This window comes from Copidosoma floridanum, unplaced genomic scaffold (assembly GCF_036245765.1).
Source record: "Copidosoma floridanum isolate Cflo_tuat_1 unplaced genomic scaffold, Cflo_Japanese_pri ptg000021l, whole genome shotgun sequence".
Lineage (NCBI taxonomy): Eukaryota > Metazoa > Arthropoda > Insecta > Hymenoptera > Encyrtidae > Copidosoma > Copidosoma floridanum.
The window spans coordinates 22,746,941-22,774,711 of record NW_028321898.1 but is presented as its reverse complement, the minus strand read 5'-3'; the positions used below and the strand labels follow the sequence as shown (position 1 = coordinate 22,774,711).

At 34.3% G+C, this 27,771-nt stretch overlaps 4 protein-coding genes across 5 annotated transcripts; 2 read left to right on the top strand and 2 right to left on the bottom strand.

The window, feature by feature from the left end:
- The first annotated feature begins 1,304 nt into the window (after nucleotides 1–1,304).
- LOC149374196 (integrin alpha-5-like) lies at nucleotides 1,305–13,397 on the top strand. Of its 2 annotated transcripts, XM_089594561.1 has the most exons (12): nucleotides 1,305–1,494; nucleotides 2,766–2,995; nucleotides 5,465–5,557; nucleotides 6,120–6,595; nucleotides 7,725–8,127; nucleotides 8,685–8,998; nucleotides 9,148–9,616; nucleotides 10,513–10,640; nucleotides 10,708–11,124; nucleotides 11,241–11,410; nucleotides 11,535–11,968; nucleotides 12,047–13,397. In XM_089594561.1, exons 4-12 carry the CDS (start codon nucleotides 6,146–6,148, stop codon nucleotides 12,304–12,306), a joined length of 3,045 nt encoding a protein of 1,014 aa, XP_089450687.1. In that variant the 5' UTR covers nucleotides 1,305–1,494; nucleotides 2,766–2,995; nucleotides 5,465–5,557; nucleotides 6,120–6,145; the 3' UTR covers nucleotides 12,307–13,397. The 2 variants fall into 2 exon arrangements, with proteins under 2 accessions (XP_089450687.1, XP_089450686.1); XM_089594560.1 differs by lacking the exon at nucleotides 2,766–2,995.
- Nucleotides 13,398–16,241: 2,844 nt separating this feature from the next.
- LOC149374195 (uncharacterized) lies at nucleotides 16,242–18,816 on the bottom strand. Its single transcript, XM_089594569.1, has 3 exons — nucleotides 18,657–18,816; nucleotides 17,249–17,844; nucleotides 16,242–17,148 (listed from the first exon to the last, which is right to left on the bottom strand). The coding sequence occupies exons 2-3, from the start codon at nucleotides 17,817–17,819 to the stop codon at nucleotides 16,400–16,402; spliced, it is 1,320 nt and encodes a 439-aa protein (XP_089450695.1). The 5' UTR covers nucleotides 17,820–17,844; nucleotides 18,657–18,816; the 3' UTR covers nucleotides 16,242–16,399.
- Nucleotides 18,817–20,154: 1,338 nt separating this feature from the next.
- On the top strand, nucleotides 20,155–21,745 carry LOC149374194 (uncharacterized). Its single transcript, XM_089594570.1, has 2 exons — nucleotides 20,155–20,757; nucleotides 20,844–21,745. The coding sequence occupies exons 1-2, from the start codon at nucleotides 20,184–20,186 to the stop codon at nucleotides 21,581–21,583; spliced, it is 1,314 nt and encodes a 437-aa protein (XP_089450696.1). The 5' UTR covers nucleotides 20,155–20,183; the 3' UTR covers nucleotides 21,584–21,745.
- A 1,758-nt stretch (nucleotides 21,746–23,503) lies between these two features.
- On the bottom strand, nucleotides 23,504–25,704 carry LOC149374193 (uncharacterized). Its single transcript, XM_089594565.1, has 4 exons — nucleotides 25,642–25,704; nucleotides 25,331–25,387; nucleotides 24,642–25,245; nucleotides 23,504–24,556 (listed from the first exon to the last, which is right to left on the bottom strand). The coding sequence occupies exons 3-4, from the start codon at nucleotides 25,204–25,206 to the stop codon at nucleotides 23,727–23,729; spliced, it is 1,395 nt and encodes a 464-aa protein (XP_089450691.1). The 5' UTR covers nucleotides 25,207–25,245; nucleotides 25,331–25,387; nucleotides 25,642–25,704; the 3' UTR covers nucleotides 23,504–23,726.
- Between the last annotated feature and the right edge of the window lie 2,067 nt (nucleotides 25,705–27,771).

The window sequence follows — 27,771 nt, the reverse complement described above, 5'->3', positions numbered from 1 at the left end:
TTAGAATTAATGCATAGAAATAAGCAAAAATATTATTACAAGCCAGAATAATCACAAACAACCAGTACGTACTACACCACTAGCAAACAACTACATTACATATTAACTATAACAAATTTGGTACACAACTTTAGTAACCTTCAAAGAACTATCCGATTTTTACCATTCAACTTAGCAAACTCATAATTTACAGAGTAACCATTTTTTCATCGAATTAATAATTTCATAAACATACTGCAATAGTCTAATTTGTAATCTAGTTGATTACTAACACCTTTTCCCGAATGTAATGGAAAAACGGAAAATAGCCCTTCCCTTTTTCTTGACTCGGAGAGAGAGTCCGTATGCCTGCCTCCAATAGGGGTAACAGAGTCCTGATTCCCCAGGGTACCACGAGACGACTCCCTCTCCAACTACTAGCAGCAGAAAAACATGTTTACCAAAATTATACCGAAATTCCGCATTATTTTCGTAACATTATCAACATTCAAACTACCGGTAAAACAAATTATGTTAACTCACAACAAGCAAAGCACTAGTATTCTAACAACTGCTATTCTTATAATCATTATTATTATTATTATTATTATTATTATTATTATTATTATTATTGTTAATACTATTATTATAAATACCACCGCTAATTATAAGTTAGTACGGCCGCAGCCACCGTTTTGGCGCTTAAGTAGTAGTATTAACTAACAACTCACCAATCGTTTGTTCACCCTAGCATCAACCGAATTGTTAAGCGATTTTCACCGCTCTTTTTGCAATGAACTTAGCTGAACGAACAACCAATGTGTAGCATTAGTAAATATTAACAATATCTGGTCGTAATGTTAAGATAAAAATATATTGAAATTCTGTCAACTTTTGATGTAAAAGAGAAAGGAAGGGCATGAGTAAGTGAATCACCTTCCCTTCTCTTGACGCACAGAAGAGAATAAGCCGGATGTGGGATGTGCCAATTTCTGAGTGGATAAACTAGAGCAGTTCTAGCCAATTAGATTTTCGGATATTGTCTTTTCTTCAAAATTTTCCCCCGGCAAGTTTTCCTGCGTTTTTCGAGCCAGCGCATGACCGAGGTCCGCTTCTCGCAATAAAAAGGCCCGTAGGCCCAGAGGAAAATCAGTTTGCAGTTCGTAGTTCAGAGTTTGACTCGACTCGGCTCGGCTCGAAGATAGCCCTTCAAAGTGGACTGAGTAGTAAGAGTCCGCCTCTGCTACAACCCAGTCTACTGCGAAGTGAGGTAAACTACTTCAATTCGGCACGCGAAATTCGACGATACCCTTCGAAGTAGACTGAGTAGTTAGAGCCCGACTCTGCTACAACCCAGTCTTCTGCGAAGCGAGGACACAGTTGAATTTCGCTACCACCCTCGTACGATCAACTGGTTGCCAGAGTCCGTCTCTACTGCCACTTGATCTTCCTCGAGAGCGACTTACATTCACGCTGGTTCAACGTCTGTATAACAACTTTCGCGTTTAAATAAAAGTAAGTGACAACATATCATATTCTTTCTTTTGACCAAGTGTTTCCTTTAGCGCGAATACCATTACGCGCCCTAGTATTGGTACCCGTGGATCACCGGGAAGTGTAAAGTGTTTTCGTTTGCGCGAACGCCATATTAATACCCGTGGATCACCGGGAAGTATAAAGTATTTTTGTTTGCGCGAACGCCATTACTCGCCACAGTATTGGCATCCTTCGATCATCGGTAATATCAAATTAGCCAAGGACAATCCGTTACCCTCCGTGGTAATAATACTATTAGAATAACAACGAACGATCGAGTTAAGGCAAATGCCTACCGTGATATTAATGTGTCAAGGTCAAATTACATACGATATCCTTACTCGTGACGGTGTTAACTGTTTTTAGATCGTGAACGAGGTATACACCGCTCTTGACAAAAGAAAACCGCGAGCAAATGCATCGGAATATTGCACAGCAGTCAGTCTTAGTCGCGTGAAAGCAATCTTACCCCTTTTTTGAGTAACGCGTCGTTAAGCTGAATTACCCTTTTAACCTTGCGTCCCACCTACGCGCCCAGTGTGAATCCCGAGCTATTGAGCGAAAGCTTAGGCTCAAATAATACGTTGCGCCGACGTAACACTTGAATTGTATGATTTTTATATTCTACTCTATTGATGTTTTTACCAACCCTGCGCCGAAAAAAGGGACTTTTGTCCCACTTTGCGGAACGAAAATTTCATCTACTAATGCAGGATCGATGAAAAATCGTATACAACTCACGGGAGGAAACAAAGAATCGCTCAGATGGCATATCAATCGCCTACGATCCGAGACATTTTTTAATTTTCCTCCCTAGATGAGTAATATACTATTCAATCTAAGACTATTTGATAGCGCGGGTGGGCTCCTGCTCGAATTTGTCTAGCTAATCGTTTATACCATGAAAGTACGTTAATCGTAACAATGCCTCTCAGAATGGTAATATGGGATTTCCTAAGGGTATCTCATCTTCGAGGGCAGTACATGATTTTTTATTTAACAATACGCTAAACTTAGTTAATATATTACAATATTATTGAGGATGAATGGATCTCAAGTTGCATGAATCTGAAGTTTGATGTTGCAAAAAGTCTATTGCAAAACAGTTATACATTTTCATTGCATACCGCAGTACTTATGCCACGATATTTCAGTGAAATCTGTCAGATTATTTTTATAATTATTTTCTGAATGTACAGAAAACTTAAAAGTATTAGTTCTCTACTAATCATTTTCTCTATACTAATTAGAGCTTTGTAAGAGCAAGTGGGGAGGTGTAATACTGCTGGCCTGGACTGCTGCAGTTAAGGAGAAAACATCAGAAATTAAATCATAAGCTGCACGCGCATACGAGTGAATCGGCATGCTTCAGTAGGCTATCGCAACTGTTATTGAGGAATATCTATACACTGTTACCTTAAATTATAAACCCTCATTGCTATGGTACGTCGGGACTACGATTGTACATCTGAGATGACAGGTATCGTTGTTAACTCTCTTTAAGAGGTCTTCATTTACATTTATTGTATAAAAATTTGAGCTTTTTTGTGAAATAAGTTTATTCCGTTTTAATTACTTGAAACTTGTATTTGTTTCTTGTCAATTCTGAAGTCTAAAACTTAATTCATGTCTTGAGTTAAAAAATTTATTAACCTTACGTGAATTTTAAGGCTGTATAGTTGTGTACTACTCGTTATTTAAGAAAGAAAATCAGTTTACAAAAATTTCTACGGTGTGTATGGTAATTCTTCATCACGACAGTATTGAATATCTTTTATTTTTATTCAAAAATACGAACTTTCATGTACATTGAATGTTTGTAGTTAAATATATTGAATGTTTATTTCGTCAAAGTATTTTACAATTATTTTATATTTCAAACAACATTTCACAAACATATTTTACTGTAGTTTTTGACTATGAATTGGGGCACATCAGTGATTCCAAAGAGTCATTACCAAGATAAATTCTAATGGGATTGATTATAAAGGCTATCCAATTGAGAGGAGTATTTTCGATAGAGTTGATATCAAAATACATAATACATCTCAAGCTATTTTAGATGAATAGGAACAAATATTTTTATCAATTTATTATCAGTAATCATCTCTTGATATGCTCCTTTAGATATAAAATTACGATTTCTTTCTTTTTGTCCAAGATACACCATTTGTACTAAATTTTTGTAAATAAATTAATGATCCCACATAATTTTCATAGACACTTTCATGAATTTCTTTTTATATTTACTCTCCAAGCAAATCACAACTTTTCTATTATTCATTACAGTACAACGAAAATAGAGTTTTGCTTGCTTATCGGTTGTTGAAGCTCTACTTCTTGTTTGTGCTAGATTCGTCATCTTTATTATCTACATTCATACATGAGTTGTTCGAAAGTGTATTTCCATAATGCTCACTCCTATCACACTTTCAATTGTACAAAGTAATTGTATTACAAACTTTTATCGAGTAATCATACAAATTAAAATGTGAAGCCTGCAGTTGTTGTTATTTTCATAAATATTTAATCATTTTGTCACTTAAAAACACTGTATCAGTGATGAACTTTAAAATTTGTATCAGTCAATACGATAAGACAAGACCATCAAAAAGTATTGAGTCGACATCGATATAATATTACCATATATTTTAATTTTTCGATACAATACTATATTATTGAAGATATCCTCTTGTACCGTTACTGTGATGACTAACAAAAGAATACTATAAGTCGTCATAAAATGAAGGTGAGCCATACACTGATTTGAGATAGTTACGTTATGCTGTTAGGCGCTTAGGTGTATCAAGCAAAAGCTTATTCACTCTAAAAGAAAGTGAAATCACGTTAATTATGAGGTGTACTTATTAGCCATGACAGAAAAGAACATTAATGTTTCCACTAAATCGTTATTTCGTTTGATGTACATACTGTATCTCTACCGTATCCTTCTTTGAGTAACTTGATGTAGAGTTCTAAAATAGGATTCATAACGTTTATTTTACGCCCAGAGTTATCAAAAAGTTCAAGATAGCTTTACTTGTGCATCTATTTTTTACCTTCCCGTACATACATTTGTTCTCGTAATAATAAATATTGTATTACTTGGCTTTATTTATTATATCTTCATCTTTTAAATATTAAAATAAATACTTAGTTATATATATTCGAGGAAGCTGTTTTATTATGCATCATGTAATTTTATCTATCTAATAAGTGTATTATCAAAATACTATAAATTCTTATGTGCGCATACATACGTAAACAGCATTCCTTTTTCTCTTGTTAATTATCATACATTTAAATTTGATGAATGATTAAATGAAGTTGAAAAAGCAAGCGCTGCTGACAGCACATCTCTAAGGGTGTTTGTTCAATTTTTAATCAATGACTCTGAAATATTAATACTGGTAATAAATACACTACTGGTAAAAAAAAAGAATAATGTAAGAGTAATATTTTATCTGTTAAAAAAATATAGTAGTTAAATAGTCAAACTTTCGAATGATCTTTGTTAAAAGTTCTACATGTCTGTGGTTTTTCTTATCCATATATATATTAAGCATATCACACGAACTCCACGTTAATATTAAAACCTTTACTTGTGTATTAAAATTTATATATAAATTGTAAATAACACATCTATGTGGATTAATGAAAAAAATGCATAGATCGCACATCTATTAAAATCCACAGTGGAGCCAAGGATAAAATTGATTTACCAAATCACTTTAACAAATATCTACGAAGCATAGATTTTATAGTTTAGAAAATTTGACGGGCAGAGCTGTTTAATATGGTGTTTTCTTTATCTCAAAAATGGTTCCAGTTACATGATCCATTTATACGATACTTTCTATATTTAAAAATTCATAAGGAATTAAGGAGAATAAATAAAATATCACCTCAGGCATTAAAATTTCTTTAACTTTTCAAACTTCTTTTGTAGGTGCAGTGCTGTGACTCGTATTTATATCCTGCATAAATAGGCAGTAAAAACTATTACGATCATTCTCAGTAGTACAGGACAGTCAACAGCGATGTGAGTTATAGTTCGTAAATAGCGTGTTTTAACAGTTATTAGCACTAATAAATTCTTGACATAGCAATTGCAGTAAAAATAAAATCAATCCACTCGTAGTTTTTCTTATTTTTACTCATAAAATAACCATTTTATTGTTTGCCTACTTTCTGCTTATTTTTCATTACTTTGTCGTTTGCTTTGTAGATGTGTGGATATAAAATAAAAGTTTAAAACAAGACAAATGTTTTGAGTCAATGAAAATTTTTTCCGTTCAACTTTATTTTTTTAAAAACATTTCATTAATTATAATGTCAAATTAAATACGGAACTAGTGATCATTAAAACTGTCGTTATTTTCAAATCTTCTTTAGAGATATACGTTGCATTTACTAAATCTAAAGAAGATCTAAAATTTTTATTAATTAAACAATTAAAAAATTATATAAAATATAATTTTTATAATAACTTTATTAGTCGAGAATACATCCAGTTACCCCGCAAGGACTAAAACAGATGAGCCATACACACATGTATGTTGTCACAATTAATATTGATAATATACTAAAATGATCGTTTTCAGCTCATCAAGATCATAAAGATTCGAGAATGTCATCTGACTCTCGAGGCAACAGCAAGTTGCGTATGATCCACTGCTACTATAGGACTTGCACTCTATTGGCACTCGTAGCTGCGGTGAGTACCTACAACCTGGACGTATCACGAGCCAAAATATTCTCGGACCCAAATGCCGCGTCATCGAGACGGTCCAGCTACTTTGGTTACTCGGTGGCGCTCTACGTCCACCAAAATGTTTCGCTGCTGCTGGTGGGGGCACCACGGGCCAACTCCTCGCGTCGGGCTGACAAGAATGATCGGGTCTTTGAGGCGGGGGCTGTTTATTACTGCGACTTGTCGAACGATAAGTGCACCGAGTGGCTCCTCGACGCATCTCCGAATAACACAATTAATTATCAAAGTGGTATTCAACAAAATCGAAACGGTGCCTGGATCGGGGCTACAGTGGTCGTGGAGAACTCAACGAGTCCCAGAGTCGTGGTATGAACAATCTCTTTATTTAGAAACTATAATAACTCATCGCTTTATAATTCTATAATGTTATAATTGAATTTTTGTTCGTATTAAGTGAATATTCGGTCACTCGCATGTTAGAGTGAAAATTCTCTCGTAGTTAAAGAAAAAGTCACATGCATGAAGTGAAGATGCATCTACGTGATTTGAGAAGAATTTTCACTTATAAGCAAATTACCACACTGAAAAAAATTCTTAGATTTCAGAAAATACTTTCTAGAGTAGTTCCAAGTGAAGATTCTCTTGAAACAAAGCAATATTTTGTCACATCAAGAGTATTTCTTTAAGAATTTTTTTTTTTACAGTGAAAAAAATGTCTTATTTCAAGAGATTGTTTGCTTGGAAGTAAGTATTATTGTAATATTTTCTTGTTTCTAAGAAATTTTTTGAAACTAAACTTCTATAGGCACCTTATGCACTGGAGTAAATCAACGATTTTGGAATTTTCTCTTTCGAAAAATATGTGATGGAAGAAAATTTTTACTCTCACTTCTGGTCCCGGGACTGAGAAAAGAGTGACACGAGTGAAATAAATTTTCAATTTTCATTTCTTAAATTCATTTCCTAAAAAAAAAAAAAAAACATTTTCCACGAGGCTTGAGAACGAACGACCTCTTGCATAATATGCATCGGCCGGATACAATGTCCGTTTAACCATGAGCTATTTGTTAAGGGAAGATACCTTCTACTTTTCTTATACTGTAGTCCAAAGTTGTTTTTTTATTGAAATATGCATTTACTATTTGTATTAATTAATTGGTTTTTAATAAGTGTTGTTCATTCTCGCGACGCACCTCCTTACCAATCTCTTTTCCACGTAACAATATGATTTATTACATGCTTGATTAAATAATTTTTTTTTTTTAATTTTAGAAAAACGTTTTTTAGTAACAGAATTTCTATACATTAACGTATATTGATTAAAGTTTTAGTAATTTATTAATTTTAAAATAAATTAATCAACTATTGTCCATACAATGTTTTAATTTATTTCTAATATTTTTTGAAGTAGTTTTACATTTTTTTCTTTTTCTTTCGATTAACGGTTTATTCATACTATAAGAGGATGTGTATATTTATATATGTACATGTAAAGGTGTGCGCACCTTTGTGGAAGACAAATTACACCGAATACTCTAAAACATGGATGACGAATGGCATGTGCTACGCGGTGAGCATAAACGCTTCACAATCCATCCTCGTAGATGATGATGTCCAACTGGTATCTCGCCACTTTCCGACCATCAACGATTCATGTCAAGTGATGGTCATTCCAAAAACAAATCGCAGCGTGCTCAGTTACGCATTAGGCGAGGCTGGATTTTCAGCTCATATTGCGTCTGATGTTCATCATATAGTTCTCGTTGGGGCTCCAGGCGTCTATCAGTTCAAAGGTTTGACGATGATCCTCGAGGATGACCGTAACCGGGATTCATTTCACGCACTTGTTACACAACAAACTGAGGATAACTTGCCATTCCAGTCCTATGGCTATCTCGGTAAGCTTTTTTTTTTTTTTTCATTTCTACGTACAGTAATTACCGATTATAAGACATGGCTTACTTTAATTTTTCCTTTAAAAAGTGTCTTATTTTCAAAGTATGGCTTATTTTTGACAGTCAAGGTAGTTAGGTATTGAAATACGTACGTCATTAAAAAAATATATCTCTTTACTGCTCAAAGTTTCAGAGTATCAAACTGCTTTCGGGCCTTTTGAACCATTTTGAAAAACACATTTTTTTCCTTTGCAAAATTTAATTGTATTAAAAAAAGTACGTAATTGTTAATGTAAATGATTGCTCGATTGTCATTATTTACAAAGATTTAGATTTTTATCTTCTGAAGTAGCTTTACTAGTCGTATCATATCCTCACCATTGGCAACTAGTGCCTACATCCTTTCATTTATCCCATCTAGCCATATCTATACCTATGGCAGATCTAAATTAAGTTTTACGTAAGCACGTGAGTGTCGTCGGTACATTGATAGTTATTGTGTTGAAACATACATTTGTCAAATACTACTTCAATTTTTAAACTAACTTTTCCTTTGACAGGTTACTCAATTGTCTCTGGAAGTTTTTACAAGAAGAAATTAAAAAATCATTATTATGCTTCTGGAGCTCCTCGAAGCAACGATTTGAAAGGAAATGTATTCATTTTTGAATTTTTAAGCAATGAGACTTATATGCAATTTCGTCCACAAAGTAAACACAACTTTAGTGGCGAACAGTTTGGCGAATATTTCGGTTCCAGTTTGACCGCCTGTGACGTCAATGGTGACGGCAGAGATGATTTGATCATTGGAGCTCCACTGTGGTCCAGTGACGTTGAAGAGGGACGCGTGTATGCTTACATATCCAAAGGCCAGGTGGGAGTAGTTACTTTTAAATGAGTTTTAAGGCATAATCACAATAGTCATTCAATATGACCAGTGTTGTTATGTTAAGTGTTGTAGTTGAAAAATGATGTTTTTCTAAGACTAACATGAATTCAATTGTTGTATTTGTATCATCACAGTCAAACTGGGCCAAACTGTACATTGACGGTAAAATCACTTTTGGACGCTTCGGCAGTTCATTGGCCTGCCTGGGTGACCTCGACCACGACGGTTTCCAGGACGTGGCTGTTGGGGCACCCTACGAGGACGATGGACGAGGGGCCATCTATGTATACAGTGGCAGTGGTGATCGCGATCTGTTTCTCAAGCCAAGCCAACGCATAGTCGCCAAAGATCTGTCTTTAGCACTATGGGGTTTTGGACATTCTCTGAGCGAACCGGCACGTGACGTCAATGGTGATGGCTACCCCGACCTGGCCGTGGGTAGTTTTATGTCCAGACACGCAGTCCTCCTGCCCAGCAAGCCCATAATTAAGGTGACCGTCAACCTGCGACGCCTAGCAAATTCCAGCCTTTCATTTAACTCGACGCACTTGGCATTCGAGGCTTGTGCGAAATATAATGGTGCCTATGCCCCAGATACCTTTGGTAAGTATTTTTTTTTCAATTTGGACTATGAATTTCACTGTGATCTTGTGCTGTTTGATATGAGGTTCTAACGGTTGACGAAGCTAAAATTACAGTAAATTCGATTTTTATCCTTTTCCGTGGAATTGGAATGTATCACTAAAGTGTATGGTAAACATAAGCATGTATAGTGCTACGAGTAATATGAAAATTAGTGCATTAGTCTTCTTTAACAGACCATGTGATCAAATATCAATCGTATTAGCCATCATTATATTTTATAAGATAAAAAAGTTGAAAATTAGATGATTGAACTTCAAATTTATGTGGTAAAAATTTTTAACATTCAATTACATTGCACAGTAAATAGAACTATAAAGTCACACGATATATATTGAAAATGAGTGTGAAACTTCTGTGAGAATCTGAGAAAATAGTTCAAGCAAAAAAAAATTGCACACAATAATATAAATGTTAGTAATTAATTAGTTTTCTGAAAAAAATATAGATGACTGAATAAATTTCTTGACATTATTCTAAAAGTTTAAAGACATAAAGATATACTATAGGACTAAAAATAAACATTTAGTCATTGCTTGATTGTACGAAAAAGTGAATGTGCTTGTAATGAATGTTAACTGCATATGAAGTATACAGCGAAAAGATAAGGAAAAATTAGTGGATGTAGAAAAAGAAAGATCAAAACATTGACTATAACTAATACGTACAAGTGTAACTATCTTATAAAAATAAAAAAAGCTAAGAATGGATTCCAAAGTATGACTAAGTTTGTTGATCTTGAAGCAGCTTTCGATACAGTTAGTGGATAAATTCCCTGGCAATATTTGGATAACGTAGATGTAAAAATACATGTAATAGAAAAAATTTAGGAAGTATAAAACAATTTTATTCCACAGATGTAACTATTTCCATAGTATTAACTGATATTTTGTGGCATAAACTCTACACGAATACATCTGAAACTAGACTTTCAACATTGCATCTAAACAAGCGTCGATGTGAAAAGTTTTATGTTCCACGAAACGTAAGTTAATAACTTTTTACACATTTTTTCTTTGTTTTTGGTAAAATAACAATCAACTCTTTTTTAGGATTTAATAAACGATGCAGCAAATCCAATACAGGTCAATGTAAATATAACTTGTGGATATCCAGATTCCTCCCACAATAAGTGCCCTATGTTCCACCCAAAATCGAAAACAACCGATAGTATACAAGCCTATGCTCGAGACTGTGGCTCTGACGAATTATGCATAACAGATTTGAAAGTAAATATTACCAGCAACAATTTGAGCCCCAACAACAGCTATACCATTGGCTCGGGAATAAACGTATACGTTACTATACTCGTTGAAAATACCAATGAGCCAGCGTATCTGCCAGAGGCCCACATCTTCATTCCAGAGCCAATCACATTAGTCAAACAACCTCCCAATTGCAAAACCTTGCCCCAAGTTAACAAGACATCAGAAACAATTTGCCTTCTCGTAAGTCCTCTACGTGAAAATGTAAGTGCACAATATTATAACACGTTTCAATTTTTGTACTAAGCATTAATGGTATGCGGTTTCTCGAAGGAACTATTTTTTGTTGTACTATGTTTTTATATCATGTCTTCTTTTAGCACACATATAAAATACTTCTTGAACTGGACATGAATTCGATTGAAAGTACTGAAAAACTTAAAGAAATTAAAGTCGATGTCATTAGTGATGGTGATGAAAAAAATCCTGATGATAACAACCAATTATTGATCATCTATTTTGACGTTGATGCAGATCTTAGAATTATTGGGTACGTATATCTAAAAAAAACTATTGCAATTTTGAATACAAGAACGTTATAATATTCAATAAAAGTCAAAGAAATACACCGAATTGTATCATTAGAAAGTACTTCATGAATATATGACTTTCAGGGAATCGCAAGGACATCACTACGGTTATTTGAAGAGTGAATTGGACGAAACCCATGTTAAGAAATTCAATTTCCATCACATTTATGAAATAGAAAAATTAGGTATTACTCCAATCCAAGAGTCTGCCCTTTTCGTCAATGTTCCAGTGCGCTTCCAAAACTTTGAAATTGCAAGTATAAGCCAATTCCGTGGATCTATTGATGGAAATAAATACAACTGCACTTACGAAAACGCATCAGTGGAAGCGTACAGTTTTTACGCCAACAGGAGTCACTCTGATTCGTCAACTTCTTTCCAAGATGTTTTTTCCATAAGTTGCACAAATCCTCATGTTACCTGTCAAAATCTTCGTTGTGATGTTGGTTCTTTTCTAAAAACGACATCTGCAGCCGAATTGGTTATAACCATAGACTTCCGAATCTCAGATCCCATAGGTTTGTAGATCTACTTAACTAAATCCTTGTTACATGTATATGATTGCATTTATTTTTATTAAAAATATTTTGTTATAGTTAAATTAGCCGAATGGAAAAATATTTCATACGTCAGCCAAGCGTATATCGAAGTTATCACCCCTAATGTACTAATTGACGTGGAGGACAAAGCAAAACATTTCATGCAGATTTCAACGACGATCTCTAGAAGTGGCAAAGTCATACCTATTTCAATGATCCTCTTGTCGTTATTGTTTGGTATACTAATACTAATTATTGTAAGCTGGACACTATACAAGCTAGGTTTTTTTAAACGTAATCGAATGGAGGATTCGTAAACCTTAATTTGTTGCGCGAGGTTCGTGCATCATACAGCTTATTCTAAAAGCTCTCTAACTGGACAAAAAGTCAGACACAATACGAATGCCAATGATTAATTTTAATTTATTAACATGATGTATTAGTATCAATCGAAAAATCAAAAATTTAAGATCTACAGTTAAACATAACAAGAATGTTTACATGAAATTTTATTTTTATATTATGTCAATGAGCAGACACTTTTTATATCAGCTTATTTTATTTATGCAACAAATGTGAAGAGGTACTATAGTACTACACTTTTTATAAAACATTTTACAAAACTTTTAGAATACTTTATCTACTGTAACATTTTACAATGTATGAAAAAACAGAGTAAGTCAGTACCAAAGGTTGCTAAACACAATATTTTAAAAAAAGCCAATATTTCTCAACTCTAATGAATAAAGTGAATACACTTTTTTTATTGAGACGTGTACTGTGAGTGCCATTTTATAATCTTTTAGAGATTAGTACACAGAAAGTACAAGATCTTGTGTTGTAAATTCATTTCATGTTAATTGTTGAGAGCTATCGTGTGGTTTGATCAAAGCTAGTAAATTCATGCGTAAGTATTTTAACCTCATTAATAATATGAAAACGTCAATTGCATAGGATCAGTTTTCTGGCAGAGTAAAGGTATGGAATAGAGACGAAGTCTGCTTTAAATTTTTGATCAAACATTTTTTAATTCAGGCAATATTGTATGTATTCATCTATAACTGCAATGTGCAACCATCTCATTTATAAGTACATTTCAGAAACAATAAAGATTGCGTCATTTGACTCAAACGTTACGTGATGCTTTGTTTTCTGGATTAGTGACGTGAAAAATTAGAAGGAACATATTATGTACATTAAAGGTATAAGATTATGCATCTTACAAAAAATCGTTAAAATTACGTTTAAAAATAAGAATTTTCGGTGCAAGTTATAGACAACCCACCGGTCAATCTTGGTAGAATTTTAATTTCACTAATGTATTAAAATATTACAAAATTCATATTTTTATTATCTTATATTTAGCGCCCTAATAAAAAAAAAATCGAGTACATTTAAGATATATTATGTTCTGGTGTATGTTGGATTTCTTTGACCTAATAATCAAATAAAGTTAAGTAAAACATTGATATTGAGACTTATCCATCCTAATTTTGAATAAATTGTTTTTGAGTAGTAATAAGTTCCAGGTGTATCAATATTTTATTCAGAGTAATGAGAAATTCTGGTCATTTTGAAAATACCTGGACGAGTTGAAATAAAAAAATAAAAAATTCTTTTGCTTGGGTTTTAATTCAACTTTATTAATTTATTTATCGATCAATCAAAAGATATACACAAAGACAATTTTTTGCAGTTTTCTACCTCACCAATCAATACTATGATCACAACTAACGATAAACATGCATAAGACTGCAAAACAAACAGCTGACATCTCAAACAATTTTATCATCGTTATTGACCAATAATACCTTGTCCACATACTTTTGTAATTTACGACAAATCACACCAATCATAAGCAATCATCCATTCTCAGCTTTTACCAACATGTTAATGAAACTTAACAGAAAAGTCTCTGTATAAACGATGAAGAAATATGGATTTAGCAATATTTTTGACATGCCACAAAACATCAAAAGCAGATTATACCGTACGCAACACGCATAATAACAGAATCAGCATACACGTACACATACGTCAACGAAGGGGGTGGATGCCAATCTAGATCCAATTCTCTCGGGGCGCGCGGCGATCGTCGGAAAAGGTTGACCGAGATAACAGCACGTACCCCGCGGGCCATCATGCAGAAATGCAATGCCCAATGAGCCGCGTTTGCTCGCCGATCGACAATAGAGCACGTCCCGACCAAGTGATTCAGTCAAACGCACCCCACCCCCTCTCTCTCTCCACGACCCTTCGCTGTTTGCTCTCGAGAGCTTCATGGCGCGTATACGTACGCGGCCCTATTACTCTGTAATCCAATTAATTTTTCAGCTCCCGAGTCACTTTTGTTCCTTCCTCTCTCTGCACTCCACCTTCTTCCCTTCTCTGCTCTGCTTCGAACATTTTTTCAATTTTTCAATCGATTGTTTATTTGTCAGAACTACCCTCTGATCCAATTGGAAATGTTTGATTTTTTTTTTTTTTTTTTTTTTTCACTACCATCGTAGATTTGTTGTTATTTTCATTCGATTTTCGATGTTCAATGTTTATTAATCATTTCAATCGTGCTTCATCATGAGCAGAAAAACGTTGCCTTCAATTTTTTTTTTTTTTTTTCATACTATTCCTTATTGTTTAATGATTTTATTATCTTAAAAAAAAAACTTGCAACTTACTTAACTACGTCAGAGAAAATTCTAGTCTGCGATAATAAAAGGATCGGCGGCGTTATCTGTTATATACCACCTCTCTAAAAAGGTGAAAGCAAACCAAAAGTGAATCCACGATTGAAACTATTAACAAACATTTAGATGAAGTAAAAAATTTAATTAAAAAATCACAAGACCTTACGAGTAATTGCAAAAAAAGCCAATAAAAATTTAAAGAATTTGAAGATTTATTTACTTATAAGAAAGAGAGTGCGGAAAATCGAGCTCGCTAGAACTATAACTGATACCGTGTATGGCAACCTATAAAAGTATAGAGATCGAATAGCGATGAAAGGGGAAGAAATTGTCGCCCATATACACGCGAGCACGGTATATATGATATGAAAGAGCTGGTATGTGTATACGTACGCACAATGTGGTGAATTTAAGGCGTAGGATGCGGGCCAGCGGAAGCTCGAATGGAGACCCTTAGGCTTTTATCATCCATCCTCTCTTTGTTTTCGTGAAAAGCAAGATTTCAAAATTGCTCATGCGGGCGAGAACAAGATTATTCGATCTCCCACCACGGATATCGTGTTAAAAATTTAAGGGTATTTAAAAAACTTACAAGTACACGATGTACCTTCAATAGTTCTGTAATTAATCAAGTGTGGATCTCAATAGGCGATTTGATTGGAATTTCTGAAACTATTTGAAACTCTTACGTTTGTACGGTTAACTGATTATTCTAAACTTAAACTTCACCATGACAAACCATAATTCTCTTGAAGCTTTTTAAATATGTATCATTCGTTATGTTTGGTTGATACAAGAGGAATAATTTGGAAGGAAAAAATTAAAAGTGTCGTAGACTTTTTTAAGAATTGAGTCAGTTGTGGCGTGGATTCCAGGATTTTTTTACATAGTACATTAATATTTTAATGTCATAGAATTTGTTAGTACTAATGATATTTGATTAAATAATTTCAAATATTAAAGTAAAATATTTTTTACAGGATATTATAAAAAAAAAGGCTGCTAATTGTTAAAAATTTACTCGTTAAAAGTTTTTATTAAACCTAATATGTACGCACTTTTTTAGTACATGTAAATTGTTTTGATGCAAGACGGCAAGGCGTTATTTTTGAATTTCGTTCGAGGTGACGAAGTTGAGAATTCACGGCAAAAAATTATTGACTGAGAAATAACTTCCTGTCAAATATGTGTCAATTCATAAGGACTTATTTTTTAACTCTTCTCAATCTCACATTTACCAATGTTATATTGGTTTTTAATAATAATAACTTTTGCTTTGAACGATTGTTCATCAGAGCATCTGCTTCCAAACTATTACCTTTGTGATCAAACATTGAGTTCTATAAAATAAATACTCAAACTCAGTAAAATTAACTTTATTTTTCTACCTTGAAAGTTATCAAAACGTGTATGATTAATTAAAATACATTTTTCATGGAATATTGGTAAGACAATTCATTGTAGATTATAAAATGCAGCTCTTGAAAAAAAAATATTTTTTTTTAACTGCTTAGATAATGCAAGGAAAACAAAATGAGGAGGCATTTGAAATAAGAATTACAGTATTATTTTGATACGTTTATTGAAAAATCAAAGTACATGAACCATACATTTATAATTTTTAAATTTCTCTTTTATTTATTCGTATTTGTAAGACTCGTTAGTATCAGCCATTTTTTTTTTTGCATATACGGGAGATAATATTCATGTGGTTCGATTAGGATTAACCACTCGCGGTGAGGTCAGGTGAAGGCACATCAGATTTGCTTTCCACCTTGTCCCAGCACCTCTTCAAGTACACAACTTTCGAGTGGTCAAAAATTATTCCGTATGTTTCTAAACGTCTTATGATTGGTGTATAGTCTCCTTTTTCATCTTCTCTATGTTTCATGTACGCGAAGTAAAAGCAGTGCGCGGTGTCAGTTTCCAGGTAATCGATTATTAATTCATTTAAATGGTTTGGTGTGTTTTGCGATTCGAATGTTATCAGCTCAGCACTTTTAACAACTTGACCGTCTGCATCAATCTCCTTGGCCTTGATAATAGATTTTTCCGATTTTTCATTCTCTAAAGAGGCGAAATATCCGGAGTTTGTCCATTTACGGTATACAATGAGGATACCACCATGACGCCGATTGAATACGTTGAGCAAACTTTGTCCCTTTTCTATTGCTACCTCGGTATCCATGATCTTGAGCTTATTCTTGAATTGCATGCAGAACACTTGATTTTCCAGAAAACAGAGTGAAAAGTACCCATAGTTGTTGCTCGAGAGCTTTGTAGAAAAGTTGTCCTTATAAAGATTCTTCCTGGCCAGGGTGGTCTCAGAACCATTGTAGTTTATGTGGCCGATGATTAAATCATTTTTATGTGTAAAAAAAAACATTCCATTTTTCGGCTCAAGCAAATCCGCAGAGATTGCCTTCACGAATGGCCTGGGGGATATGGCGACTGGTCTACCAACTGGCTCACCTGGGAATAATTAAAAAAAAAAAAAACATCATGAGAATCCGGACTATTTTCGATTATAGTTATTGGGTGTGATACCCGAAGATTTAATACATCAGTATACCCTTATGGTTGAAGTGAAGGATACACGCTTTGTCCGCCTGGTCGCACTTTTCTTCGCCATCAAGCAAGACTTGGAAGTTGTCGTAATTGACGATGAAGTCGAATTTGCCCAACCTTTGATCTGGGTATTCTTCGCGTATGTAATGATCGTTAGGAAACTTCAAATAGACGGGCTTGCAACTGTCCATGTCAACCAGCACAATCCATATCATCCATTTGATCTGGTATACAGTCCTACTCCACCTAAGCAAAGCCTTATTCCCCCCTAGCATGCTTTTCATTTCAAAACTTTCGTCCCACGAAGAATGGATGTGTGCGATATCCATGTTGCAATGTTTTTCAGTGTCGTTCTGCATCTTCAGAGTTATTTTGCAGTTGGTTATGGGAGTCGTACAGTTGCAAATCATGTACATGAGGTTGTCGGCAATTCTGGGGGCTATTACACGTTTTACACAACGAGAAAGAGGTACAAAATCCTCGGCGTACTCTTTCGAGAAATTCTGGGCCTCGACCACCAAGGTGGTGGTGCAAAGTAAGCCCACGATTCCTAGGAGTCTTGTAAAATATGACATTTTTCGTGGGGGGAGACAGTTTGGTCTGGAACAATAAATTTGGCGATAAAAGTAAGAAAGTTACTGCATACGATTTCGTTACTGTAAAAAAAAAAAATCTCCCTTATTGCACCGAATTTAGTCGTACAGTAGGGTATATGCATTATTTTTCGATCATGTATTATTTGAAACCACTTTATCATATGCCAAAATTAAAATCCATATTATGAAAGTCCTAAAATTTTCAAGTTAGTGCGTGCCACCAAACGCAAGATGGTTTCCTTTTTAAATAGCATGAGGTTTGAAATTTTCAATTTCTTTTGACAACTTTCAATATTTTTTCCAAGTTTTTGAACCATTACACTTTATTATATGGCACTTGAACTTGATACGCAATTTTTTTTAAGTAAGTGAAAAAATTTGATACGTTGATTTTCTTTATTCTTTAAACCAAAATCAAATTTTTTTACACACTCTAGTTAAACTTATGAATATTAAAATAAAAAATCAACTTGTGCTTAGCAGAACGAGTTAAATGAAAAATTTTAATTTGGAAGGTATGGATTTTAGTTTTGGGATAATCAAAATCAGAAAAAAAAGCGAACGTCCATCAGCACAGTCAGCTAAAATTACGCTATTGTTATTTATGAATCGATTTTTTATCAGTTTTACTTTTTTTTTCTTTCACAAGTCTGCGCTTGTGAAATCAACAACTGTATTCTTTACTTTTTTTGTTCGGGTTAGTTTATAAATGTGATAACTTTAGAAATGTAAAAAATAGTACAAAAGAAAAAATTCTAACCAAGTGTCTAGTGAATCGGTTTTTAAAAATATGTAATGCCTTAAAATAGCACTTACCTTCAAGATACCTGTTGATTGACAATAGTCGACTGCTTCCAAAAACGATCGGCCATCTCTTATATTGTAAGGCATGGATGCGATAAGATACCACGTGATAGGTGTCCACATACGATATTTCCCTCACTAAAATCTCCCCCACTAGTCTGTAATAATGAACAGTATTGTCTCCCTCCTAAGTAAAAGATTTCTTTTTATGTCAAAACTAAGTACATACAACGTAAAACAAAGCATTTCAAAAATACAATAAAAGAATTAGCATACTAATAGTAATATACAAAGCTGAATGTAAAATTATTCATAAGTTTTATTCGTTTGTTGGTTGATAATTTTCTAACAAAAATGGATTAAATTTAAGATTTAGTTTCTGTAAAAGTCGTACGATAAGTTAGTTTGGAAGAATATAATGTTCGTTGAATTGATTTTATTTATTTTTTTTTTTTTTATTTAGAAAAAAGGAAAAAAATATTCTGAGTATGCAAAATTTCTTTACTATCTCATTAGAATCGGATCTAATTTTTTATTATTATTAATGTGAAATAAGAAAAAAATCTACATGTTGAATGGTTTCTTGTCAATCTACCTGATGAAAGTAGAAAATTTTTCCAACACAGTTTAAAGTGCATTCTAAAACTTATTTTAAATCACACAAAGACACAAAAGAACAAACTATTTTTGAAATATAAGAGAACAAAGGAATTATCATTAAGGTCAAGTATACGTCAAAGACACAAAGGAACTAACTATTTGTGAAAGATAAGAAAACAAAGAAATTTTTCAAGGGGTGTTTAATATCTAGAATACGTTTCAACAGTTTTTTCAGGAAATGGAGTGGTCGTTACTATTAGTATGCTAATTCTTTTATTGTATTTTTGAAATGCTTTGTTTTACGTTGTATGTACTTAGTTTTGACATAAAAAGAAATCTTTTACTTAGGAGGGAGACAATACTGTTCATTATTACAGACTAGTGGGGGAGATTTTAGTGAGGGAAATATCGTATGTGGACACCTATCACGTGGTATCTTATCGCATCCATGCCTTACAATATAAGAGATGGCCGATCGTTTTTGGAAGTAGTCGACTATTGTCAATCAACAGGTATCTTGAAGGTAAGTGCTATTTTAAGGCATTACATATTTTTAAAAACCGATTCACTAGACACTTGGTTAGAATTTTTTCTTTTGTACTATTTTTTACATTTCTAAAGTTATCACATTTATAAACTAACCCGAACAAAAAAAGTAAAGAATACAGTTGTTGATTTCACAAGCGCAGACTTGTGAATTTTCTTTGAAAAAAAGGAAGACAGATAATCAAAGCTAACAAAAACTTTGTTCTTCTCTTCCATTTTCCTACAACTGATTGACAGAGCATGAATTCTCTTGAATGTACAAATAAATCGGTGCAACAATTGATTTTTTTTTTTTTTACATTCACAAGATCGTGCTAGTTTGTTACTTTTTAAAACAATTTTATAACTTTGTTCATCATTGTCGGAACAGCAAGTTGAGCCGTCCAACGAAACATGTCATCTTCTGCAAGAATCCTAGTGATGGTAGGCCTGCTGCTGTGCTCTGTCACGCAGGCGGTCCGGGCACAGAATTACTCGAAAGAGTATTTCGAAAATCCCATACTCCGTTCTAAACCGATAATCTATGGAGTAGCCGATGGAATTACCGATAACCTTATATACATGATCTGCACCAAAACGTTTGACACGGTCGATTGTCGGTTAAATCTAAAAATGATGAACGACACCGAAAAGCATTGCAACTTAAAGTTCGTTCAACCTCATGGATTTTATTACGATTATATTTATCTCGATAGCAAATTGGAGGGAAACAAGGCCATGATCAGGTGGTCCTATGATGTAGACCCCAACCACTCGATGAAGGGGATCAATGTCGTCGATATGCACAGTTGCAAGTCCATCAATTACACCTTTCAGATGGAAGAATCTTCATCAAGAGTCTCAAATTTTCACGTCATTCCTTACCACGATCACATCTTCGTCTTCCTAGATAGTATAAAGTACTGCAATAGTACTAGTTCCGAATACAAGTCGGGTAAATCGTGCATACTACGATTCGACGCTAATGGTAAGTACGAATTTATAAAATTTCATGGGATATCGTAGCATACACCGCTGCGTAAATTGCTTAAATGATTCTTTCGTTTTTTCCAGGGAAGCAAGTTGGCAACCCGGTCATCGTGAGTATGGATCATTACGAGAAATCAAAGTTCGTTGGTCGATTTGAGCCTGATAATGATGTATTTTTGATTTCCAAGATGGCTTTTTACGAGTATCTATACATCAACCAAATTCACTACAACGCCTCCCAAAAAGACCAGTTCTCTTACAAATCTGCGATTAAGATCGAAACAAAGAATTTTAACCCTGCGTCTTCCACCACGTTTGGGTATTTTTCAGTCTGCCGTCCGGGATTTAATCAATTCCACTGTGAACAATTCAAGAATAACGTCAATATAATAAAAATGCGAATCCGATCGGATGCGGACGATTTGTTTGGCGTATTCAACATGCGTCACGGTGGCATCGTGATTTCATACTTTCATTGCATAAATAGAATATACCGCAACTGGATCCAGTATTGTGAATACTGTAATGTCAAGGTCAAAGTGGTGGATGCACATGGGAATATCATCAAAAGTGCTGCCTTGGCATTAATTGATTTTCAACTTGTGGACAAACGGTTTCCACGCTTTAGGGTAAATTACTCGGAGACGGATACCGAGCACTGCCTTTACATTGCCTATGTAAAACATGTCACTGGAGACTATTATGATGATGATGTAGATGAAACGCCCTTCTATGACTTGAAAGTTGTGTACTTGAAGAGGTGCTGGGACAAGGTGGACAGCAAATCTGATGTGCCTTCGCCTGACCTCACCGCGAGTGGTTAATCCTAATCGAACCACATGAATATTATCTCCCGTATATGCAAAAAAAAAAAAAAATGGCTGATACTAACGAGACTTACGAGTACGAATAAATAAAAGAGAAATTTAAAAATTATAAATGTATGGTTCATGTACTTTGATTTTTCAATAAACGTATCAAAATAATACTGTAATTCTTATTTCAAATGCCTCCTCATTTTGTTGTCCTTGCATTATCTAAAGAGTTAAAAAAAATTTTTTTATTGTTTTCAAGAGCTCTAAAAAGTAATAATTTGGAAGCAGATGCTCTGATAATTACTCAAAGTAAAGTAAAAACTATTAAAAACCAGTAAAATATTGGTAAATGTGAGATTTAAAAAAATTAAACATCAAGTACTACAGATTGGACAACTATTCGCCAAAGAGCCAAATTATTTACTTCCTTGCAAGTTCTCAGTGATCACTTTTTTTATAGAAAGTCTGTTCTTCGTAAGAATAATAAAGCTCTTTCAAATTTGCTACCGAATATTGGTGAAAAAAAGAGCGTAATGTGTAATATATAGCGTAGAAACAAATACATCATGTAATAGAAAGTGCACTATGTGCGTTAATAAGAACATAGCATTAATTTTGCACAAACATCTAAAAATAACAATAATTACTGTAACTAAGTACTTTTTTGTAATAAACACTTTTTTTAGCCATCTACTTAATATCTAGTATATTTTTTGATGCATCATTTCAATTTTGTTTTAAAATTTATTCTAAACTACCTACTGTCACTTGTCACGAAATGCCTAACTAATGGTAAAGGATAAGAGAACAAAGAAATGGATTAACACAAGTATACGATATCCAGTAGACAAAGCTGGCTTATCGTTATACAAAATTAGATAAATTAACTGGAAGTACTGTAAGCAAATTGGCTTACGACCGTTTGCTCAATGAGTATTGACATTGTTAGGAGGTTTATCGTTCCAACTTCCAAGTATTTCTAAAACATGTGAATTAATTATGAATTTTTATTTTTACTATTTAAGTTACCAACAATTTGAATTCAACATATGGTCTATCAACGGTAATGTGGATCGAACTATATTTAAAAATTATTAAGCTTAACAAACAAGTTGTCTTTTGTTTTTTCTTAGAAATGACGTGGAAATCATGAAACGAACAAATTAAATCAGTTTATGCACGGACACCAAAGTTTATTATCAGACATGAAAAAATGGTTAACGATTTGAACGTTGTAATAGAAAAAAAAAATTCCAAAATTGTTATTGAAATGAGTAACAAAAGATTTATGTAAATATGAAGAGACTACTTAGCAAAAGTAAGGCATGATTTTTTTTAAATCAGGTAGACAAATGAAACTCCGAGAGTTCGATGAACAGGAATTTATTTCAGCCTCTAATGAATTAGGTTACACTATTTAAAACCATAGAATTTCACCGCACGTGAAAACATGTAAAAAACTACGTTTCATGTGGTTGACTGTTGGTTTTTTGTTGTTTCATAAAACGGCGTTGTTTTTAAAAATGTTCATTTGCTTAAAAAAAAAAAGATATTGAAACAAAACCTCGCGGTTAACCACATGAAACGACATGGCTTACTACGCGAATTTTCATGTGATACAACCAAATGGTTAGTTTCAAAGATATATAATTAGACGAAGTGATTATTTTTACAATCTTTAAAAATTTTATTGTTATTGATCTTAATAATTATAAAAATATTTATTACCATACAATCATATTCTTGATCAGACATCGAGTCAATGTAATTTTTCAGTACTTGGTATGGGATAACATATAGTCCTTGAAGCATGGACGATGTTGTGGAAGACAATTTTTTTTCAAATATTTATTTTTAGGACGACGGAAACAGAAAATTTAAGGGTATGGAAACAAAATAAATCGAGTAAACATTTAGAAACAAAGTGTATACTTTATAACATCAATACATTTATTGTAAAATCTGAGTACACAAACCATCACGAATATATACTTATAATTATTTCATTTTTCGCATAAATTTTTACGAAAAAAAACGAAACCCAAATTAACGAATACTTGATAATCAGAAGTAGATTTATAAAAAATATAGTAAATAAAAACTAAAATCAGTAAGCATCTTTACTTCACAACCCATCTTGTAACTCAGATGACTATTGGATGTCAACTGAGTTGATGCACGGATTTATATGCTCGTGTATGCAAGAGTTGATGCATCTAGATGTAAGATTCCTATAATTCCGATTACAGTAACGACTCGTGGGTGGTTTGTTTTCCTCCTTGTCGATGCATCTCTTCAAATACACCATTTTTCCATCGTACTTGCGCGTCTCGTTAAGCTCCGCGTCCGTCGAATTGGCCACTTTGTCCTTACTTGCGTAGGCAAAGTAGAAGCAATGCTGAGTCTCTGTCTCCACGTGGTTGACTATTACGTTCCCGGTTTTCAAATGTTGTAAATCGAGCACCATCAGCTCGGCGCTTGTGGTAACGTTGCCTTGGGCGTCGATTGCCTTGACCTTCACGTGAGATTTTTTACAATCGTAGAGATGCAACTCGGGGCAGTCCAAGTGTAAAATGACGATGCCACCGTGGGGCCGACTAAACACCTCGAGCATCTTGTTAGCCCCTTCAAGATCGACTGCGACGTCCATTATCCGGTTCCTTTGTTGAAATTGTACGCAACGGATCTTCAAAGTGCTCAAGTCGTTCAGCAAGCAAAACGAAAAGTACCCGTGTTCGCTTGAACACTTCGTGAAATAATCGTACATTTTTTCGTTCAGCAAATATGGGGTACTGAACATCACATTGTCTGAATACAATCCGAAGGAAATGTGCTTGATTTTAAGTGCTCTACCTACTTCGTCGTGACTAGATGTGAAGTAAATTAAAAATACGCCACTGCTCGGGTTCATCCGATCGGCGACTATTGCGTCTTTGTAATGATGATTTAGTGCAACGTAGATTTTTTCACCAATTTGCTCGCCTGTAACAAATAAACATACAATGTTTTTTGGACTATAAGCTGCTGTTGGGCGTGATGCTCGAAAATTTTAAAAGTGACAATATACCCTTGTGGTTGTATTTGATGGCGCATGAACTGGACCCTTTACATTTCTCTGAGTCATCCGTCAAAACGTAGGTGACGTTGTGGTAAGCGAGTAGATGGAAAACAGAGGGCCTCTTTAGTAATGATGATTCACTTATCTGAAATTCTACATCGTTGTAATGGCAACTGAACATGTCGGTAAAAGAGATAAGGATTTTCGAGGATCCGCCGAAGGTTGAGTAGTCCCATCGGAACGCAGTTGTGTCTTCTGCCAACTCGGTTAAAGTTGGAAGAGCATAACTCGAAAATGTACTGAAGAATGCAGTGCATCGATTTTCGGAGTCGTTCATCATTTTTACTACAATTTCGCATACCGGTTGAAACATCATACCAAATTCATCGTGACTTAAAACTGTGCACGTAACGTACTTTAAGCCGTTAGTGATGTTAGAGGACACATAGTACGTTACATAATCGTCGGAATTTCCACGGTACTTGGCATACTCTTCCGTAAAATTGTGTGCTCTTGTTGCCTGTGCGGCAGTGCACAAAAAAACCACGGCCGGGAAAATTGTTGCCAAAAACATTTTTCGGTGAACGGCTCAATTTCAATGTGCCTACCTTTACTAGAAAACCAATTTGGGAGCAAAATTAAAGCTTAGTATGAAAAACTAGTGCGCTATCATGTAAATGTCAAAAAATTATACTTACTGCGCTGAATAAGTTGTATTCAATCGAGCAATGTAACGTTACTGCCAATAATGTATGCTAAAAAAAAAAAGAAACCGTTTCCGTTAAATCCACCTCATTCTCGTATTCAAAGCAAATTTTCTATCTCTGACAAATCGGTACTTAGATTCTCAATCTTATACCGATTTCAAGTAATTCATAGTTAAACGAAAATAAAATAATCAATAAAACTCGAAAGTATAGAGTTGAAAAGAGCTGCCAAGCGTTGCATTTACTTTTGTAACAAATGACGTGGAATTTATTTGTGATACGTTAAATAAGAAGGTACTTACCCTGCACCTGACGCTCCAAATTGTCAACTGAATCCAAAAATGGTGGATCACTTATTTTATACCGTACGGCACTGGTGCGATAAGGTGCCACGCGTGATCGTGTTACTTGTGTTGAGGCACGATATTTCTTTGTTTCACTAATATTTTTACCAAAAGTAATTAATTTACTAGTATGTGATAATTGTGTGCACGAGGTATTTGTTCTTCGAAATTTGAGGCATGGAATTTCGTGATAACAAACAAAAAAGCCAGGCTTTCTTTACAGCAAACCACGTGTAAGAAGTTGAGACAAAGAAGTTGGGTCCTCAGGCCCTATGACAGTATTCGATTTCATGTAATTTTATCCATAGCTGAAAACGTGAACAGTAGAACCGTAAAACTCCCATCACCCCACCTTTTAAACTATCCAAGGTTAAAAAAATATAAACCAAGTGCATATAATAACTCAATAATTCATACCTCGAGTTTGAAAGCATTCATGAAAAAGTAAGCCATCGGCACTGATTACTTCAACAAATAAATATTCTACATTTTGTAGTAAAAATAATATCAATTAACTTAAATTTAATGTTTTTAACACATTGCATCTCGAGTTATCCATACATTGGGATGAAGGGCTCTTGAGTTAAAAAAATATTTGATACTTTGGATCGTATAAAAGTTTTCGATTTTTTTTTTATTCAAAGGACAATTACTTTTCCTTGACTGTTATTATAAATAATTTTTTGAATAAATTAAAGTGTGAAATCAGCATCATCATAATTGATAACTTTCTTAAAATGAAAGTAATACGCCAATTCTTGCGAATTGTTACTCTTTGAGTAATGGTACATCACTAGGGCACAAATACCCAAAGGGGGCGATTGTTGTATGTTGGTTCCCGAGTCGTGTATAATGTTTTTCTTACCAAGGGCGCCAAGTGCAATTTTGCGCCCGTGGGCACACTTTGCGTCCGGTAAATCACTTTGGGCCCAAGGGCAGAAAAGTACTTTGGGTCCGGAGGGCCCAAAGTGATTTCAAGGGCTTAAAGCGGCAGTTGCACTTTGAGCCCATGGTAAGAAAAGATCTTTTCCGCCCTCGGGTGGTTTTGGGAGGCTGGTACTTCCTCGGGCGGAAAAGCAGTTTTCCGATACTCGTTCGAAAAATCTCCTTTACGAACCTCGTTACGGACCTCGCCTTCGGCTCGGGCCGCAAACCTCTCGGTTCGCAAACAGAGACTTTTCAAACTCGTAGGAAAACTACCATTTTTACTTTCAAAACGACAGGTTTTAAAACAAAGCATAGCTAAAAAATTGGAAAACATGATCGTTATCTATCAGTTTCAAGATTGTAGCACAAAAATACAGACGCAAAGTTTCTTTGTCAGTCAATAATTCAAGGAATGACACTCATAGATATACATGTACATTGTCGTTTAAGTTTTTTATTCTGAGAATTTTTTAAAACCGTTAAGCAATAATTGTTTGATAAGATATAGAGGAATTACAAAAAAATAGTAGTTTTCGTTGGATAAGTGCCATCGTCTCCGGGGCTATTTTGCGGCCCAAGGGACCTGCGAAGCAGGAAGGTAGCCACGGAGCGATGGCGCTTATGTGGCGAATGCTATTTTTCCTACGGAGGGCGCACCAGACTCTCAAAAACGCCCGAGGTAGAAAAATATATTGTTGTTATCCTCCAGTTTAATAAAAAAAAATTTTTTGAGGCACACGTTCGAGATAGGACTCATTTTACTTGTAAGGTCATATACTATGAGGAAAAAATTTTGAACATGGGTGTTTCACGTTCTTCTATGTTCCAATGTAACCAGAGTATATTAATGTAGTTCAAATATTCCGAGTACAGTTCTTTTTCAAAATTATTATGTAGGATTTACCTTGGAATATCCTGTATTCTTACATTTGATTAACCACAGAATTTATAAAATGACCACGCTTACCCTGAATTTTTTCATGATTCTTAGCCGTGGTAAAGTCAATGTACTCGGTCTCGAAAATTAGCTACACAACAATGGTGAGAGTGTAATTTGGCAACAAATAATCACATTTGTCCACCAAAAGTGCTGATTCTATGGTATTAGACACGGAAAATTTATTCCTACCCGGAGTATTGGACGAATACTTTATGTGCGAC

Coding starts and splice junctions, on each gene's coding strand:
- LOC149374193 (XM_089594565.1), bottom strand. CDS start 25,206: ATGTTTTTGGCAACAATTTTCCCGGCCGTGGTTTTTTTGTGCACTGCC. Junction 24,557..24,641: donor CATCAAATACAACCACAAGG/GTATATTGTCAC, acceptor TATTTGTTACAG/GCGAGCAAATTGGTGAAAAA.
- LOC149374195 (XM_089594569.1), bottom strand. CDS start 17,819: ATGTCATATTTTACAAGACTCCTAGGAATCGTGGGCTTACTTTGCACC. Junction 17,149..17,248: donor CCTTCACTTCAACCATAAGG/GTATACTGATGT, acceptor AATTATTCCCAG/GTGAGCCAGTTGGTAGACCA.
- LOC149374196 (XM_089594560.1), top strand. CDS start 6,146: ATGTCATCTGACTCTCGAGGCAACAGCAAGTTGCGTATGATCCACTGC. Junction 8,999..9,147: donor CTTACATATCCAAAGGCCAG/GTGGGAGTAGTT, acceptor GTATCATCACAG/TCAAACTGGGCCAAACTGTA. Junction 11,411..11,534: donor GCAGATCTTAGAATTATTGG/GTACGTATATCT, acceptor TATGACTTTCAG/GGAATCGCAAGGACATCACT.
- LOC149374194 (XM_089594570.1), top strand. CDS start 20,184: ATGTCATCTTCTGCAAGAATCCTAGTGATGGTAGGCCTGCTGCTGTGC. Junction 20,758..20,843: donor ACTACGATTCGACGCTAATG/GTAAGTACGAAT, acceptor CGTTTTTTCCAG/GGAAGCAAGTTGGCAACCCG.